Below are 20,352 nucleotides of genomic sequence, written 5' to 3' on the forward strand. Positions count from 1 at the left end.
CCACATCATCGCCAGCAATTGGTTTTGTCAGTGTTCTGAATTCAGCCATTCTAATAGGTGTATAGTTGTATCTCATTGTTTTAATTTGCAATCCCTAATGACAATAGGATGTTGAACATCTTTTCAAATGCTTATTTGCCATCTGAATATCTTCTTTAGTGAGATGTCTGTTAAGGTCTTTGGTTCATTTTTAAATCAGATTCGCTGTTTACTTATTGTGAATTTTCATAACTCTTTGTATATTTTGGATAACCGTCCTGTAAGAAATATGCGTCTTTAGCAAATATTTCCTCCCAGTCTATGGCTTCTCTTCTCACTCTCTTGACAGTGTCTTTCATAGAGTGTAAGTTTTTCACTTTAATGAAGTCTAACTTATTATTTCTTTCATGTATCATGTCTTCGGTGTTGTATCTAAAAAGTGATGATCAAACCCAAGATCATCTAAGTTTTCCCCTATGCTATCTTCCAGGAGTTTAATAATTTTAAATTTTACATTTAGGTCTATTTGAGTTAATTTCGTGAAGGGTGTATGGCCTATGTCTAGATCCATTTTGTTGCATGTGCAAGTCCAACTGTTTTAGTACCTTTTATTGAAAAGATTTTCCATTCTGTCTTTTCTCCTGTCAAAGACCAGATGACTGTATCAGTGTGGGTCTATTTCTAGACTCTCTGGTCTGTTCTACTGATCTACTCATCTATTCTTTTGCAAATAACACACTGTCTTGATTCCAACAGCTTCACAATGAGGCTTGAAGTCAGACAGTGCCAGTCCTCCAATTTTATTCTTCTCCAGTATTGTGTTAGCTATTCTGGGTCTTTTGCCTCTCTATATACACTTTAGAATCAGTTTGTTGATATCCACAAAATAACTTGCTGGGATTTTGCCTGGGATTGTGATCTATAAATGAACTTGAGAAGAACAGACATCTTTATTTTTTAAAGATTGGCACCTGAGCTAACAACTGCTGCCAATCTTTTTTTTTTTTTTTTTTTTAATTTTCTGCTTTATCTCCCCAAATCCCCCTGGTACATAGCTGTATATCCTAGTTGCAGGTCCTTCTAGTTGTGGCATGTGGGATGCCACCTCAACATGGCCTGACAAGTCGTGCCATGTCCGCTCCCAGGATTCGAACCGGCAAAACCCTGGGCCGCCGCAGTGGAGCACGCAAACTTAACCACTTGGCCATGGGGCCAGCCCCAAGAACAGACATCTTGACAACACTGAGTCTTCTTATCCATGAACATGGAATATTACTCCATTTATTTAGTTCTTCTTTGATTTCATTCACCAGAGTTTTGCAGTTTTCTTCATATAGATCTTGTACATATTTTTTTAGATTTATATCTAAGTTTCATTTTGGGGGATGCTAATATAAATAAGACTGTTTTTTAATTTCAAATTCCACTTGCACATTACTGTTATACAGGAAAGTGATTGTCTTTTGTACATTCAAATTTGCTGTAATTGCTTATTAGTTCTAGGAGTTTTTTGTTGATTGTTTCAGATTTTCTGCATAGACAATCATGTATCTGCAAGCAGTTTTATTTCTTCCTTCCAAATTTCTATCTTTCATTTTTTTCTCGTCTTATTGTATTATCTGAGGCTTTCAGTACAATATTGAAAAGGAGTGGTAAGAGGTGACATCCTTACCTTGTTCCCAATGTTAGCGGGAAAGCTTCTGGTTTCTCACCATTAAGTATGATGATAGCTGTAGGTTTTTTGTAGCTGTTCTTTATCAAGTTGAAGTAGCTCCTCTCTATTCCTAGTTTGCTGAGAGTTTTTGTCATGAACAGGTGTTGGATTTTGTCAAATATTTTTTCTGCATCTGTTTATATGATCATGTGATTTTTCTTCTTTGGCCTAACTTTAGATGTGATAGATTACATTAATTCATTTTCTAATATTGAACCAGGCTTGCATGCCTGGGATAAATCCTAATTGTTCAGGATTATTCTTTTCTATACATTGTTTGATTTGATTTGCTAACATTTTGTTGAGGATTCTTGCATCTTTGTTCACAAGAGATATTGCTCTGTTTTCTTTTCTTGTAATGTCTTTGGTTTAGATATTACACTAATGCTGGCCTCATGGAATGAGTTATGAAGTATTTCCTCTGATTCTATTTTCTGGAAGAGACTGTAGAGACTTGGTATAATTTGTTTCTTAAATGTTTGGTAGAATTCTCCTATAAACCCATCTGGGCTGCCCAGTCGTTTTACTGGATGTCAGACATTGTGAATTTTATGGTTTTTTCAGTGCTGGGCTCTTTTGTATCCCTTTACATACTTTTAAATCTTTGTTCTGTTATGCAATTAAGTTACTTAGAAATCATATGATCCTTTCAAATCTTGCTTTTACACCTGTTAGGCAGGACCAGAGTAGCCTTTAGTGTAGGGCTAATTTGGCCCTACTACTGAGGTAAAATCCCTCTGAGTCTTCTACTCAACGCACCACACATTAGGGAGCCCTTCCACACTGGTGGACATAAGACAGGGCTCACTTCATAGAGCTCACTTCATTCATTTTTCTTCCTTCAGGGGTCACTGCTTTGTACCACCTGTTTTCCAGTGTCTGAAAACCATTGTTTCCTATATTTTGCCCCAGTTTTCAGTCAGGGCCTTAGGGTAAATTCAGTCCCTATTATTCTATCATGGCCAAAAGGAGAACTGGCCCCCCTCAGACTACCTAGATTTGAATCCTGGCTCTACCACATACTAGCTGTATGACCTTGGACCATTCTCTCAGCGCTTCATGAGTGTTTCCTCACAAATGAGTATTTTCTCAGTTATAAAATGGGGATACTGATTGTCTAATTCCTAGGGCTGTTGACAGAATTCAAAGAAGTAATACAAAGTGCCTCTCTCAATAAATTAAATATGAATTTGTGTCTTGCCTCTACGTCTTTCACTTCCTCAACTTCTGTAGCTTCTCATTTACAAATGCGAAATCTATTTTAAAATATCTGCTACATTTATTATGATAATTAGTACTATAATTAATGCTGTCAGGTACTAATAGTAATAATACCATTAATTTGAGCATTTATTATATGTCAGGCATTATGGTAAACATTTTACACATGAAGTTTCAAGTTCCCAGATCTGAGTTTTTAAAATCAAGTTAGTTTACCTTTTAATATTCCTACTATTCTAATTTTCTCCTTTCTCCTATGTGTACTAGAATTGATTTTTCCTATATTAATGATGGAATACAAAAACATTTTGTCATTTATTTACACTAAGAAGAAGTTAGTACTTAAATTATTTACAGATTTAAAGTTCATATGTTAGTCTAATTTTGGAAGTTATCATGTCCTTTCTTTAAACCCCTATTTTTCTCCCATATTTTTAAAAGAAAGATAGTGACAGAAGAAAGCAGTTCTGTACTTGATCCCAGTTATAGTTATGGAAAGATTAGGAGATGGGATACAAGAACTGTTGGGAAATGGAGTGATGTTCACTCAGTGTCTTAAAAAGAATTCTAGGGGCCAGCCCAGTGGCATAGTGCTTAAGTTTGCATGTTACACTTTGGTGGCCCGGGGTTCACTGGTTTGGATCCTGGGCACGGACCTATGCACTGCTTATCAAGCCATGTTGCTGCAGGTGTCCCACATGTAAAGTAGAGGAAGATGGACATGGATGTTAGCTCAGGGCCAGTCCTTCCCAGCAAAAACAGGAGGATTGCTGGCAAATATTAGCTCACGGCTAATCTTCCTCAAAAAAAAAAAAAAAGAATTCTACTCAGACTGAACAAGGGAATAGAAATAATAAAACATATGCCTTTTTCAGGCCCCAAGAGTCACCTTGGTCATGAGGATAGTAAAAGAAAGCTGTAACTAAAAAAAAAAAAGCCACAGCAGATAGCACCTGAAAGTGGAGCAGTCAGAACGCTGGGAGGTGAAGGTGGGGGGTGCAGACACTGTAATGAGAAATGCCCTCAAACTATTTAGAGTATCTAAGTACAGACCTGACACTGAAAACTCTAGCATGCTAAAGTAAAGAAGAAGATCACATATATACACAAGAAATTCGAGGACATGGAATTTTAAACAATGATAATAGCAGCTAGCATTTATTGAATGCTTACTATGTGCTAGGTACTCATCCGAGCACTTTACACATATTAATTTATTAAATTCTTACAACTCCACAAGATAGGTACTGCTGTTAACATCATTTTACAGACGAGCACACTGATGCACACAGCAGTTAAGTCAGCTCCCAATGTCACACTAAATGAACATCTAAAACATTTTAAATTTACACATAAAAAGTTTAGTTTTTGAGATATTCTAAACTGCATTCACAGAAAATTTTAATGAGTAAAATTTCACAAAGCCCTTCTAAAAGCTTGCTAAAATCAATCCCAGAGAATTCCAACATGAGGTAATTTAATTTGGGAGACTTCTGTCTATTGTAACGTGGTTCAGAGTAATCTGAGAAGGGTTCAAGTCAGAGAACTTGGAATATTTTAGATAAAGGAACCATCTGGGCCTAAAGCAGCAATCTGGCTAGAACTTCAGAACCTAGCAGGACAAAAAGGAAGTGTTTTTAGAGGTTTCATGATGTCTACTGACTATGTGTCAGGATAAGGACCAAACTAGAAATGCATTATCAGTTTTGCGCTACCAGTGCTATAAGAAAAAAATGGCATGTGGTAACAGGGACCCAGAAAAGTCTCCTTTTTGTCATAGGAACTTTGGCTTCTCACTAGCCCAATAAAAGCGAAGGTAGAGCTCAGTTTGCAGAGCACGACGGCATAATCTCAGGGACTTATTATGCACTGTCACTCTTGATGGTTTTTCATATGATGCAGGGCTCACCGCCCCTCTCTCAACATCTTAATACTTCCCCACTGAATTACTCTTGCTTCTTTCACTCATTCAGTCTACCAGTATAATCACCTATACCTAAAACTCTGCACTGCTCTTTATTACTATTTGCAGAATAATATAAAATTCGAGTCCTAATAACATAATGAAAACACAATAGTACCACTTTTGAATAACAACTATATATGCAACTTCAGGATTTCATATGTATGAAACTAATATATCAGTACAAACTAATATATTTTACACCAGTTGAAATTATAAAAGTGGAAGATGGCAAGAGTAGGCTTTGCTCTGAAGTTTTATTGCTGTTCATGATCCACAATCATCTCTCTAGGTTTTACTGTTATTGTATACAGAAACTGGAGTATAAAGAATTAGTGATGGAATGAAAGAAAATACCCAATATCCACTAATTAATATTGCTCCTACATAATCAATTGGGAAGTAGAAAGAAAAGGCCTTCAGTCTTATCAGAAAGTTTTACTTTTCTAACCTCTACTAATTATGGCTCCTTAGCTAGCTGCTTATCTTCAGCTTTCTAAGAATGTCATAAGACATTCCAATTATGAAAATTGATGATGCCACTGACCTCTAAAAAATTTTAATGGATATCATTTTGTCTTTCATGAGTAAAAAACAGATTTGTCATCAGATTTCAGATGCAGGTTTCATTCTTTAAAAAAATAATAAAACTAAAACTAGAGAATTCAAATAATCATTACCAGATAAACACCAACATTAGATTTTAAAAGCAAAGAGTAAAATGAAGCACCACTGTCCTTAACCTCAGTAGCTACTCTTCAATATACTAAATTTACATTTTAGGCTAGAAATCTTTATCGCTCCTATTTTCCACAAGAAAATTTTTATATGCAATTCCTTTAAGCATGTCATAATTATACATTCAAAACCTTTCATAATCACACAGATCAATTATAGTTGTTGGATGGCCCCTAATTAGCAAGGCAAATTCAAATAATTGATACTTTCAAACTTAAAACTGGGAGTTAGGATACCTGAGTTTCGCTGTTAACTTGGCTGCTGACTTTCTGTGAGACTTTAGGCAAGTCACTTATTTTGTGCTTCAGTGTCTTCATTTAAAATGGAGAAAATAAGACAGTCCTGCCTCATCTCACTGACTATTATAACAAAAGTGAGATCATATACGAATGAAGCATTTAAAGCTGTAAAGAATCTCCTTAATGAAAAAGATGTGTAAATATTTATAGTTTTCTGGTACTCTATTACTAATGGATTCAAATGATCCAAAGTTCACACAGCTTTCTTACATATTGAACAATAATGAAACAGTTGGCTCACTATTAATAAGAACAAATCAGTTTGATCCAATTAGTATTTGATAAAGGAAGGTGAGTATATTTTAAATCTTAGTTCCAAATAAAGACAATGCAATAAATATACAATGCAGATGTGTATGCACATAAAATATTTCACATAACTACAGACATCAATCTTTTTTTTTTTTAACAAATTCAACTGGCATTAGATTTGTTAGCTGAATATAGCAGGATAAAATTGGTATTTCTCTCCTTCCATCCTGAAAAATCATCTAAAAGCAACATAAAAAATGAGAAACACACACTCCATTTTTGGCAAAATTAGGAGACAAACCACAAAATGAGGAGAAGGACTGCCACCAGCAATAGAGATAGCGTAAGGGCGCACGCTGTAGAGAGAATGCTGCAAGTGCAGACGTCAGAAAGGACAAAGTACACTTCTTGAAGGTGACGGGCACACCCTAAGGCATAAAACCCCTTGTTTTTGTCAGTGCAAACAACAGCCAGAGCTCTCTTGGATGTGGTTTGGTTCTAAGAAGTAGAGGGAGACAGTACTAAATAAGAAATCACACACACTATACTTGCAAAGAGAAGTCTATCTCTGTGGCTATGGAAGAAAAGAGACTATCTCCAATGACTAGGGCAAAATAAGGGAGAAAGAGAATAGGAAAATCTAACAGCCAAAAAAGAACATTCATAAGAAAAGTGTTGCTATGGAGTAGATGAAAATCATGACAAACATTTCACCATTTACTAATAAAACATAACTATGCAATCCACTCTAACTTGGGATTTTGAAAAAAATCATAAAATTTTATTGACTAGAAGGCTAATGGCTAAGTTAGTATAATCAATCACTCACCTCTGATTCACATTTTATTTTTTCTTCTTCTAAAATACGTGCAAATTCTTCTTTCTGGTGTTCAAATTCTGATTTGAGAAATGTATGTTCATAGCGAAGCTTATTATATTCAGCTCTATACTTTTCCACTTCCTAAATTAAAAGGAGATTGCAATTTATCATAAATTTATTAATGAAATTTGTACTCACTCCAAAAAACGACTTTCGCAAATATATTTTAAATGGCATTATATGTGACAGCCATTCCAAAAGTAAAAAATAAGCTTAACAGAAGTATAAATAAACCTTGGAAAAGTTCTCATGACAAGTATCCTCCATACAGAATTAGTACATTCCTGAGAAGGTACCAATAAAGCAAATTACCATTCAACTAACCTTATTTCCTCACTGACTCTCATAATCATAAAAATTTATAACACGTCAAAAGTTTTTACCTCTGAGCTTAATAAAATAATATTTGAGAAAGCAGAATATCTTTCAAAATATACTTAGATTAAAAAAATTAATTCCACAATAAAATATAAAATACCCCCTAAAAGTCAGACAGGATGAATTCAAAGTAGATAAAAGATTATTTGAATATTTAGTACAGTAACTTAAGGTTCAATCAAATATTACGATAGTTCAACTCAACATGCCAGTCTGAAGAATATATCTAGCACCAACCTTCCTGACTAACCAGGAACACATGCAACTCCCTGGTATGCTCCAATGCTGCTTCCTAACACAACAAGACTTGCTGGCATTCTGAATCTCAATAAGTACTTAGGCAATAAAGCAGAAAGGTGAAGGAGACATATCTCAACACCCATAAGGAAATTAAATAACAAGGAAAGCATACCTCCTAAAATCCTTAGCTGACTGTAATCTTCAACTGAAAGATTTCTCTTCTAAGCCAGTTTACAAACCAAGAAAATGGGTTTCATGATTTTATTAGAGACATACTTTGTTTTGATTTTTTTAAAAAAATGCTTCTAGGGGCCAGCCCAGTGGCATAGTGGTTAAGTTTGCGTGCTCCGCTTCGGCAGTCCAGTGCTTCACAGGTTCGGATCCTGGGCACAGACCTACACACCACTCATCAAGCCATGCTAAGGCAGCGTCCCACATACAAAATGGAGGAAGACTGGCACGGAGGTTAGCTCAGGGACAATCTTCCTCAAGCAAAAAGAGGAAGACTGGCAAGAGATGTTAGCCCAGGACCCATCTTTCTCACCAAAAAAAACAAAACAGCGCTTTTACTTAACTTGATCACCTACCTGAGGTCCACGTGATTTAGTCTACATCCAAGAATTAAACCTACTCCCAAACCATAATCCTTTGGTTATTCACTAGGAGGATATTCAAAAGATGACTTTACCAAGCCAGTAAGCCATTTATAAAAGAGACTCCACAACTGCTTTGTGCAGGGGCAGCATCACTAGACTACAGCTTTCCAAAGGGGTCCATTTTCAAGGCAACAATACTCATTTGTGTAAGGCCTGGTATATTTATTAAAGGAGGTAACACACATAAAATGTCCAGCATAGTACCTAATATACTTAATATCTGTTGTCTTTTCCAGTTCCCATTATTATACATTTAGTCATATTACACCAACATTTCATACAAAGAGACTGATCTCAATCTGAAGAAAAGCTGTAACAAATTTTTACTTTTCTGAGCATGAAATTTATTCTTTCATTCAACAAATATTAACTGAGCACCTACTGTATGTAGGAACTGTTCTAGGAACATGGAACATAACTGAACAAAACAGATAAAGGTTCCTCCTCTCATGCAACTTACATTCTAGAGGTGGTAAAAGAGAAAATAAAAAATAAGCACAATAAATATTACATAGTATATTAGAAAATGATAAGTACTAGAGCAAAATTAAAAGTAGAGCAGGGTAAATGGGGATCCAAAGGTCTAAGGAAAGATGGGAAAGGCAAGTTGCAATATTAGGTGGAGGCAGGGTTGGTCAAAGTAGGCCTCATTGAGAAGGTGACATTTCAGCAAAGACTTAAAAAAGACAAGGAAGTTGGCCAAAAGCTATCTGGAAGCATAGTATTCAAGCAAAAGTAGCAGCTGGGCAAAGACTCTTGAACTGCACCATTTGTGGAGTGCCAAAGAAATATCAAGGAGGCCAACGTGGATGAAGGAAAGAAGTCAGAGAAGTAATGGGATCTGATCCTGTGCAGCCTTAAAGGTCACTGTAAAGACTCTGAGTAAGAAAGGGAGCTATTGCAGGGCTTTTGAGTAGGGGAATGATGCTTTTCATCAAGCTTTTCACAGTCACATGAAGACAAAGGCATAGTTGCTTCTATATAAATTACTTACTTCATCCAGATTCCTAAAACGCTCTCTCATTGGAGTTTCTAATTCTTGTTGTATTTGGGCTCGTAACAATTCCAACTTTTGTGGAGTTAATACCTGATATGCAGAGAAATACAAACAATTCTAAATATGAAATCACAAATAATAAAATCAAGAATTTGCCAAATTTCAAAGCCTCTCCTAATTATGACGATGAAATTCAATGCATACAAGTTTCACAATATACCTAATTTTACAGTAATCATTATATACATAGAACCATCATTTGAAACAATACTTGAAGAATCTCAATTTCAGGCTGTTAGAGATGTCAAAACATGAGGTAAAGACATTCTCTGATTATTATGATTGTTATTGTAAGGAATAACTATATTGGCAGCTAAGGTTATCATGTTGGATACAATGGCTGATAGTTTATTTTCTAAAGCAAGCAAAATAAAGTTGTAATAATTTGGTATACCACAGAGAATTCTTCAGACTTATTTTCAATCAGAAAAAGTTGATTTTTACTCTGACCACCAAAACTAATTTAGGCTCTCCCCTGTTATACTCTCTTACTCATATTTCAATAAGTAATCAAATATTTATATAGGTTCCTTAAGGGCACACATGGTCTTTATTCACCATGGTGTCCCAACACCTCACACTACTGTCTGACACACAGGAACCATTCAATAATTATTTCTTGAATGAATGAATACTAGTTGTAAAAAAAAAAAAAAAAAACCTAGCTTGTATTTACATTAATCTCTGAAAACTAAGAAAAATGTTCAATTTATTCATTTATTCATCAATACTCCACACATTTTACTGAATAAATGCCTACAATACATAAAGCATTGTGCAACATACTATAATCTACATAACATACTGTTCCAAATACTTTACAAGCATTAATTTATTTAATCCCCACAACAATCCACAATGTAGCTACACTGTCATCCCCTTTTTACAGAAACTGAAGCACACAGTCTAACTTTCTCGAGATCACAAAAACTCACAGGAAGCATCTCTCTCTCCATAAGCAGTTCAAACTCTCACATAAAAAATAACTTATCCATATAAATAACTACAAAAATAGGCAATATAGGTTTACCAGACAGGCAAAAACAAACAGAAAAGCTATTTAGGACAGAACGAATGGCACACCAAAGGAATGGGAAAACTAAAGCTTAAGTAGAACCCAACACCAAGGAATGGGTAAAATTTTAAATTCCCTGGGGAGAAAAATGATCCTCAAAGGTGAGCTAAAGGCATTTTGGATGGGATCACACTGAGCACTACAGGAAATTTAGAATCCTGGGTCCCTGTGCATTAATGCTGACAGCAATCTCTAGACACTGTGACAACAAGGCCATGCTGACACATTTCCAAATGCCACCTCGGAGAGCTGCATCCTGGCTGGGAGCAAAAGGGAAAGACATGGAAGGCACAGAGTGGAAGGTTCCTGAATACCAGGGTTCATATTCTTCTAATTTACTCTGTATTCAGTAGTACTTACTTAAAAAAAATAATTTTTACTTAAAATGAATAAATGTAATCACATAATACAATAATTCAAACAAAATAAAATACAGTATTAAAAAACTAAGCCTTCTCACTTCAGTCATCCAGTTTCCCTCTTAGGAAGCAACCACTGTTCACAATTTCTTATGTATCCTTCTTAAAACAATCTATAGATATATATGCCTATATATCACTTTTAATTTTTACCTAAAGAAGGCATACTATACACATTTTTCTGTATCTTGCTTATTCATTGAAGGTTTTGAAGCTTAAGAATGCCATCCCTGTATCTATACTTTAGGAAGAAGTAAGATAGATCAAAAGCTTTGGTGGCTGTGGGAAGGAGAGGCAGTCAATGGAGCTAGAGAAACCAGATAAAAAGCCCTTGTTATAATCTTGTTTATAATGTCAGGAGTCTGGGTGATAGTATCAAGAGTCTAAACCGAGAAGGGGTGATAATTAAAAGGAAGAGAGTAACAGGTGAACCTTACTTGGATCCTGTTTCAAACAAACCAACTTGAAAAATAAACCAAAAAGCAAGCAAAATGGTGGGAAAATTAAGGAAATCTGAACAAAGATGTTACATTAAGAGGTACTAAGGAACAAGTACTTTTAGGTATGGTAATGATTTTGTGGCTATGCTTTTAAAGGAGGGACTGCTTTGGTAAATAATAGAGATATATACTAAAATATTTAGGGTACAATTTTCTTCTCAATAATCCAGAGGGGTTGAGGGACAGAAAGGGGATGGGGGGAGGTTAGAAGATAAAACAAGACTAGCTCAGAGATGGTAATTATTGATGCTGGGTGACAAGCACATGGTGATGCATCACACCATTTTTTCTACGTTTGTACTTGTTTGAGATTTCCACAATTAAAAGTTAATTAAAAATAAAAGTGCTTCCACTTATAAGAAGATAAACACACATGTGAAAAAGAGAACAGATTAGTGGTTACCAGAGGGAAGGGGGTTGAGATGGGCAAAAAAGTTAAAGGGGGCACATATACATGGAGACTGATAAAAATTAGACTATTGGTGGTGAACATGATACAGTCAACAGAATACTGATAAATAATAATGTACACCTGAAATTTCACAATGTTATAAACCATTATGACGTCAATAATAAAAAATAATGATACTAAAAATAAAAGTGCATCCACCTCCAGCATATGGCATAATAGAGCCCAGATTTAGTCTCCTGCCTGAAGCAAACAAAAGAATGGACAAAAATCAAACAAAGGTTTTCAAGACTCTGGACATAATGAAGCAACAAAGATCAGTGAGAGAAAACAGAGAAGGTGAGCTTTCTGAAAGGTTCCAGGCAATGGCACAGGAAGGGATACCCAGACAGAGTCTGATGGACTCCCTGACTTGAGGAGATGGAACTGAGAATCCAGAGAGACTAGCGTAGCTAGAGTCACAAGACAGGGCAGCAGAGAGGAGGGTGGCAGAGAAAGAAAATCATGCAGACCTGCACAAGGTTCCTCTTAACTCATTCAGTAGAGTACTGATCAGCACACACGTAAGGAAAATACCTAAGACCAAGAAAAGAATCACATGAAAGGATTAGAGGGATGATTACTCAGAGCTCACAAAGAGCTATGCATAGTTCCTTTTCCCAAAAGCCAGACTGAAAAACTTCATTTCATAGAGAAATGAGTAGAGTACTCAGAAGGATCTCAGCAGTGGGAAATAATTAGCACTACTCTAAACACTAATCTGCTCCCACTTAACAAATGTTAAGAGACCCAGAAAGATAAAACTGTTTCAGAGTAACTGTGTCCCAAAAGAAAGCTCAAGAATATTTATCAGAATACAAAAATATCTAGCACTCAGCAAAGTAAAATTTACAATGTCTAGTATCCAATAAAAATTTAGCAGGAATGCAAAGAAGCAGGAAAATACTACCCACAATAAATAGGAAAAAAAGGTCAACCAACCCAGAGGTGATATTTAGGTTAGAATTAGTAAAGATATTAAAATAGTTATTATAACTGAATTCCATATGTTCAAAAAGCTATAGAAAAGACTGAATACATTAAACAGAGATAAGGAAGATATGAAAAAGACCAAAGTTGGACTTCAAGATAAAACCTACACTTTCTGAGATAAAAAAATACCCTACATGGGATTAATGGCAGATTAGACACTGCAGAAGAAAACATCAGTGAACTTGAAGACATGACAACAGGAACTATCCAAAACGAAACAAAGAGACAAAAAAGATTAAAGAAACGGAAATCAGTGAGCTAGGGGAGAACTTTAAATGGTCTGATATTGGACTCCCCCCAAAGGAGATGAAAGAGGAGGCAGCAAAAGATATTTTGAGATATAATGTGCAAAAATGTTCTATTTGATGAAAACTATAAACCCACAGACCCAAGAAGCTCAATAAATCCCAAGCCCAGAAAGAAGAAAAGTGCAAAGGCATGTTAATCAAACTGCTCAAAATCAGCAACAAAAAGAAAATTTTAAGCCAAGAAAAAAACACACACTGCATACACAGAACAAAGATAAGGATGACAGCAAATTTCTTATGTGAAACAACATAAGTGAGAAGACAGAAGATCAACATCTTTAAAGTACTGGGACGGGGGGCAACTATCACCCTAGAATTCAATACTTAGAAAAAATATCTTTAAAAACAATTTTTCTAGATATATGAAAGCTGAAAAAATTTCTCAACAGTAGAGCTGCACTACAAGAAATTTAAAGAAAGTCCTTAAGAGAGCAGGAACATGATACTGAAGGAAATATAGATCTACTCAAAGGAAAAAAGAAGACTGAAACTGGCAACTATATGGGAGTCTTGAGATCTATGAGGTTTCTGATAAAGAAAAAAATCTTAGAGTTAAGACTCTTTATCTCTTAAGAATCTTATTAAAAACAAGCACACACATAAAAATCTCTCTCTCCTTGCCCCTCAAAGCACACATACACCTAAGACATTGAATCTCAGGATTTTCCCCACACCATTTTACAAGGAAATTATGCTGTGTCTTAGACTTCTAATGGAATACTGCCACTATTTGTCTCAAAAGAAACTTACAAGAATGCTTTATCATACAACAGTCTATGTGTCATTACCTATATTAAATCTATAAAAACAAATCTGTAACACTCCAACACATGTCATATTAATAACATAAAATAGACCAAAATTTTTCAAGGAATGTTTTAATTTAAGAAAGCAAACATTGTTGTGCCAGAGATTCTTAACAAATTAATGACTGAAACTGAGTAATAACTTTTGGTCTGAGCTTCCTAGCAGCCAAATAAAATAGGAAACATATTGGGTTATATAGTTTTCATTGCCTGGAACAAAGAATGCATATAAATTTTTGGTACAGTAATTATTTAAAATTTTTACCAGAAATATATCAAATGACTCCCATATTTAAAACAAAAGGTTTTGCTAACATGGAATATCACAACAATATAGTAATAACAGCTAACATGTTCTAACCACTTACTACATCAAAGTACTATAATAACACTTTCTATGCATGGTCTCACTTCATCTTTACAACCATCGTATGAAGTAGGCACTATTCTTCTCATTCACTACAGCCAAACAAATGATGCAGAAAGTTTTAAATGAACGTCTTTTATATTATTTTTACATAAAAGCCAAAGGGATATTAAATCTTAACTCAGAAAAGGCATTTTGCAGGTAGACAAGATAATATAATACATGTGTATTTTAAAAATAATCACCTTTCATAAATCTTCATTGAAATCTCTCTTGCTGATCTTACTTTGTTGAATTTACTTAACTTTATTCAATTCACAATTTGTACAAATTGCAAACATTCATTAAAGCAAATAGTTAAATTGCTTCAATATGTGTATATATATATGTATAGATGTTTCTTTACCTTACTTTTGCCACATAAACGTATCTGATTTCTATGTGATATTTATCTTGAAAAATAGAAACTTTATGAGATAAATTATATTTGTCAGCAAGCATTTGATAAGTTATCACATAAAGAAATGTCCAAAGTTATTTTGTGTAGAGTACAAGAAACACTAAAAGAACCAACAGGGAGACTACAAGGATGACTTCATTTCAATATGAGAGAGAACATCCTTAATACACTTCAATCCATAAATGGAACTGGACCACTCTAAAAGTTCACTAGGTTCTCCAGCACTGAATGAAGAGTCCTGTGTCATAGATGGTCCAAACAGGAATTCTGCTTTGAACAGGGTATTAGTTTCCTAGGGTGCCATAACAAAACACCACAAACTGGGTGGCTTAAAACAGAAATTTATTGTCTCACAGTTCTGGAGGCTAGAAGTTCAAATTCAAGGTGTCAGCTAGACCATGCTCCCTCTGAACACTGTAGGGAAGAATCCCTCCTTGCCTCGTCCTAGCTTCTGGTGGTGTGCTGGCGATCGTTGGCGTTCTTTGGCAGCTGCAGCATTTCAATCTCTGCTTCTGTCATCATAAGATGTTCTCCCGATCCCTGCGGCCCCACAAACCCATGCGTTTCTGTCTCTGGGTCTCTTCGCCTCTTCTTATAACAACACCAGTCATATTGTATTAAGGGCCCATCCTACTTCAGTAAGACCCCTCAGCTTAACTAATTACATCTGCAAAGACCCTATTTCCAAATAAGGTCGCATTCTGACGTACTATGCAGTAGAACTTCAACATATCTTTTTTGGGGAAAAAAATACAACTTATAACAGGTATGAAAGAGAACTATATGATTATCAACTCTAAGATGCTGAGGCACTAGGTACGTATGAGACAAGAAGTGCAACATTGTATGTATATGAACAGAACAACAATTCTGAGTCATTCATTTTTTCTATTTATTCGTGTCATTCATTTAAAAAATATTTGCTGGACACCATCCTGAGCACTGGAGACACAGTGAAAAAGGGTTCCTGCCCTCATGGAGCCTGCATTCAAACAGAACAAAAATGACTGCCATTTATGAGTACTATGTGTCAAATACTGTACTAAAAATATAAATAGTACCTCATTAGTCCTCACAAAAATCCCCGCTAGGTAACAACTTTTATCCCCTTTACCACATGAGAAAACTAAGGCATAGAACCAAAGCTGTTTGTTGAAGGTCATCATTTCCTTGGTGAATTGACTCTTTTTTTTGTTATAATAAGGTCCTTTTTATCTTTGGTGATACTCTCTATTTTATCTGATATTAATATAGCCACTCCAGTCTTTGTAAGCTTACTGTTTGCATGCGCTTGGTACAAATAAGCACATCTACATGTTGCCCTCAAGAAACAGAGTAATCATATGCAATGCCTGAAGAATACTTTGAACACCTCAGGTTCCGTGCTCACAGATTCCATTCACAGAGGCCTCTCAATTTTTGCAAAACCAATTAATCTACCAATTCTAGAGGCTTAAATTACATTTTCCTCTTCAACTCACATTTCTTAGGTTTTTGTTTGTTTAGATGCCCTAAATATAGCTAGGAATGAAAAAGCCAAGCACAGTGGAGGCTCCAATCCAAGCTCAATGGCAGTGATCCCAAGAATGGAAGATTTCAAGAAGATACTGAACGATGAACTTCCGCCACTGCCGTCAAAGGAATCCAGCGCTTGGGCGATACGCCGTACTAGATGACTTGAAAATGGCTTTTCACCTATCAACTTCTGACTCTAGTATTCATAATACCTTATTATTTGTACCAAGCACTACATGAGCAGAAATACACAGCTGGTGTTATTCAAAGATTAAATGAATACAGAAAAATATCACTACTGATACCTACTTATTTGAAATTTATAGTAAGTTTTACTGGTGCTGAAGTTTAGCTTTGCTCTACTTTCTAGACAAACAAAAAGTGAATAGTGTGAAAAATATATAAAGGCACTGCAGTCAGTACTTCAGTACCAAGTATCTTTTGCTTTAGAAACTCCTTTTATGTCACATTGCGCACATAAATTTTGTGTACTTACTGTTTTTACAGCGTCTGCTAAGAAGCTCCTTAAAAATAACTATCAGTTTTTCAGTTCAGTGTCAGTTACAATAAAGGAAAATTAACAAACCGTTAAAAAAATATTATTTAATTCTGAATTTTTATCAATTCAAACTGGTATTTCCTCCCAGTTGTTCTGAATAGTGAAATATTATTTAAGTCAGAACAGGTAATATAACACAAATTACATAAAATAACAGCTTCATGGCTAAACTCTACTTGGTAGCTAACATTCTAGAATATATGAAAGAAGATTAAATTATACCACCTGGAGATATAGCAAAATACTCATTAAGAATATAGAGAGAATTTGTCAAAAATACTTACTTCCACTAAACATCTAACTACTTTTATACTAACTCAAAAATGTTTTCTTACCTGCAGCTTCATTTCTTCTAAGTCTTTAGTTTTTTCTACTAATTCCCCTCTTAGCTCTTCAAGCAGCAGCTGAAATTTTTCCTGGTGAGTTTGCTTTTCATTTAACAGGCGCTTGAGTTCATTTTGCGACTTTATGTACTCATCTTGCAACCTGATTTTTAAAAAAAGAATTCCATTTTAAGTGTATCCTTTGCTTTCTAATTTCATTACTTTATGTAAAGTCAACCAACACTATAGGACAAGACCAGTAGAATACATTCCATTTAATTTGCAAAATATCTTTCTTTACTGAGTTTCATTTAATTATTAACACTAATTTCTGCATGCAGTTTTACTCTGAGAGGAAAAAAACCATTTGGCCACCTAGATACATTTAATTTTATAGGTCTTGCTACTTTTATAAATTCATAACCCACTTAATACATGCTCAGTTTTCAATAAAGTACTTTTAAAGCAAAAATTTTACTTTATTAAAAAAGTCTTAAGTGAATATACTGCAAAATACAAATTATACTATATGTTCCAGAGCAAACAGACAAAAAACATTTTTTTCTTAACCAAGCCTCTCACCTCCAAATTTAAGTAATTTACCTTGTGTGTTCAACTTTCAGAGTCTGATAATTAGTTTTATGATGTTCACATCGTAACCTTTCATCAATTAACAGTTTTTGGAAGTCAGATTGAGAACTTGTCAGCCCACTATCTCCACCAGGAGGAAAAGTGGTGGGAAAAGTGTCCATACTGGTAAGTGAGCTGACAACCATGTGAAAATAAGTTCTCGCTTTCTTATTGTCTTAGTTTTCTCTCCAAGAGTATTTTCCACTTCCTTCTTGCTAAGACAGAATCTCGTGAGGCCAAATTATACCTGCACAGAGAAATACACTTAATTAGTGATTAGTGAACTCCTTCAATATTAAATTTTTATCACTTATTATTCTTATTTCTATAACAAAATCCAATTTTCAGATTTTCAATTGTTCATAAAACAAAATTCAAGAATCAAGTTGAATCATACCTTAACAAATTTTCTTTACTTCCATGCAAAGTTTATGTGACCATCAAGGTCACATCTTCAAGTATTAACTAGAAGTACTGACTTTTCCAGTTTAGGTACTCCTGTATTCACAAACCACAGATGTTTCCTGAAGCTACTGGAGTAAACTTCAAGGGTAGATCGTGGTACAAAATCAATACTCTGTAATCAGGGGAAAAGCCACTTGGAACTCGACAGGAGGCTAGGGAGAATCATAGTCGTCACAAAGATGACCTGCAGCAAGTAACTATGTCTCTGATTAATGCTATGTAGGGTCTATTATTTGACACAAGGTGAAGTGCACTCAGGCTGCATATTCAGATGAGAAATCAGTCAATGCATAAACATTGATCACCTCCTATGTGTTATGCACTGTGCTAAGAAGAGAAAATTAAATCACCTCAGTTATACCTAAAAACACTGACCCAGTATTATGAAAGTAAATAAAAGTTTTTTGTAACTAGAAATAAAAAATAATGAAAATTCTTACTGTAAAAAATTAAAAACAAGAATTTTAATCAAAATAATTCTGTCCCCTTTAACTTCATTAGTATTTCTCAAGACTATTACATAAATTTTTTCCTAAAAGCATCTCCCTTAGTCATGGGTTAACATGAATCACCTTTTCTTACTATGAGAAAAGGTCTTTAGCCTATGTAAATCAACCATTACTCAGTCTTGCTTGAAATACATCATTTTTGAAAAATTAATGTGATGTCTACATATTACATAAGACTTTTAAACTAAAATTGGTGTTGCTTTGGTTTCCTGTCAAATTATATTTTAATAGAGGGGAGGAAAGTCCTTCAGGGACACTTTACTCCTTCCTCTTATGTTAAATGTGCACCAGGACTCAACCTTTGCAAATGCAGAGCGAACTGTTGTAGCAGCTGCCACATTATGCCATTATCATAAAACTGGCATGTAATTTTGATTCTGCTCTTTGAGCCAACTTAATTTTTATGAGATAGAAACATACAACAAACCTATCTCATATTTTCTCACACCATCAAGAGGTATTAAAGGGTTTTATTTTGATTATCCAAAAAGCTTAAACTACATTAGAAAACTCAAGAGCCACCCTTTGGTCCTACTAGCGAAAGAAAGATTTCCACGCTAAAATGAATATTTTTAAATTTTTTATTCTAGTTAAGTCAACAATAAAGTATCCTCACTGACTCCTACTTTAAAATGGGAATTAATTCCCTATGGAAACAAAATTCACTAAGACCTGAACATTTTTGGAAAATAAAAAAATGACTTCTCCTTTCCTTTTGGAACTGAAATCTACTCAAAGTACTTTTCAGGGCTTCACTAATTTTAGGATATCCCTTTCTCAATCACCACCACCATTACCTCATCTCCAATTCTAGTTCCTATGCAAACATATGTGAATTGCCCTCTTCTATTTTCCCAAACCAGGAGGATTTCTCCTGTTCCAAGATGATGTTTGCAATTTCATTTCCTTTTTATATGTTAATTTTAGCGACTAAAAAGTTAAAATACACTATCACACATCACCAGTAAGTACCACACCCAAATGCATGATATACTTTCCCTCTCACACACAAAAAATAATCACATTATTAATTTGCACACATACACACAAAAATCAATACTAGCCTTTCTGGAAAGTTATCTGTATCAAAATGATAAATCTGCTTATCTCCTGGCCCAATTCTAGGAATTTACTCTATGAAAATAGCTGGACGAGTACCTAAAGATAATAACATAAGAATTTTCTTTGCAACATTGTTTTTCATTAAAAAATTAAAAATCAGAAATAACCTAAACTTCCATAAATAAAGTATATCTATATTATGCATTAAAAAGGGTAAGTCAGATCTGTCCCCACTGTCCCGAACAGCATGATGGAGTATGAATGATAGATATACACACACATGTGTTTACATATACAAAGAGAGTCAAATAAAATATACTGAGCTAATAGTGGTAACTTCTGGGGAAATATTAATAGAGGACTCCTCCACAGGGCACCTTGCACTTTCAGCATTTTATTGTTAAATTTTCTTTTTAATAGTTACAAAAACTTTTCAGAAAATGAATAATTCCTCTATCATCATACATTCAAATTATCTTAAACCAAATTCATCATCCTTGCTTTCTATCTACTTTCATCCTCCTGACTTTCCTGCT

At 34.8% G+C, this 20,352-nt stretch overlaps 1 protein-coding gene across 3 annotated transcripts in view; it reads right to left on the reverse strand.

The window, feature by feature from the left end:
• CEP83 (centrosomal protein 83) overlaps positions 1-20,352 on the reverse strand; it is a 106,724-nt gene that overhangs the window by 52,997 nt on the left and 33,375 nt on the right. For all 3 annotated transcript variants that reach the window (XM_070254492.1, XM_001915389.6, XM_070254490.1), the window contains 4 exons: positions 17,754-18,027; positions 17,163-17,313; positions 9,315-9,407; positions 6,996-7,127 (listed from right to left, as the gene is read on the reverse strand). In XM_070254492.1, coding sequence (XP_070110593.1) covers positions 6,996-7,127; positions 9,315-9,407; positions 17,163-17,313; positions 17,754-17,926 — 549 coding nt within the window. In that variant the 5' untranslated portion in view covers positions 17,927-18,027. The remainder of the gene's footprint in view (positions 1-6,995; positions 7,128-9,314; positions 9,408-17,162; positions 17,314-17,753; positions 18,028-20,352) is intronic.

The sequence above is a fragment of the Equus caballus genome, chromosome 28 (genome assembly GCF_041296265.1).
Source record: "Equus caballus isolate H_3958 breed thoroughbred chromosome 28, TB-T2T, whole genome shotgun sequence".
Lineage (NCBI taxonomy): Eukaryota > Metazoa > Chordata > Mammalia > Perissodactyla > Equidae > Equus > Equus caballus.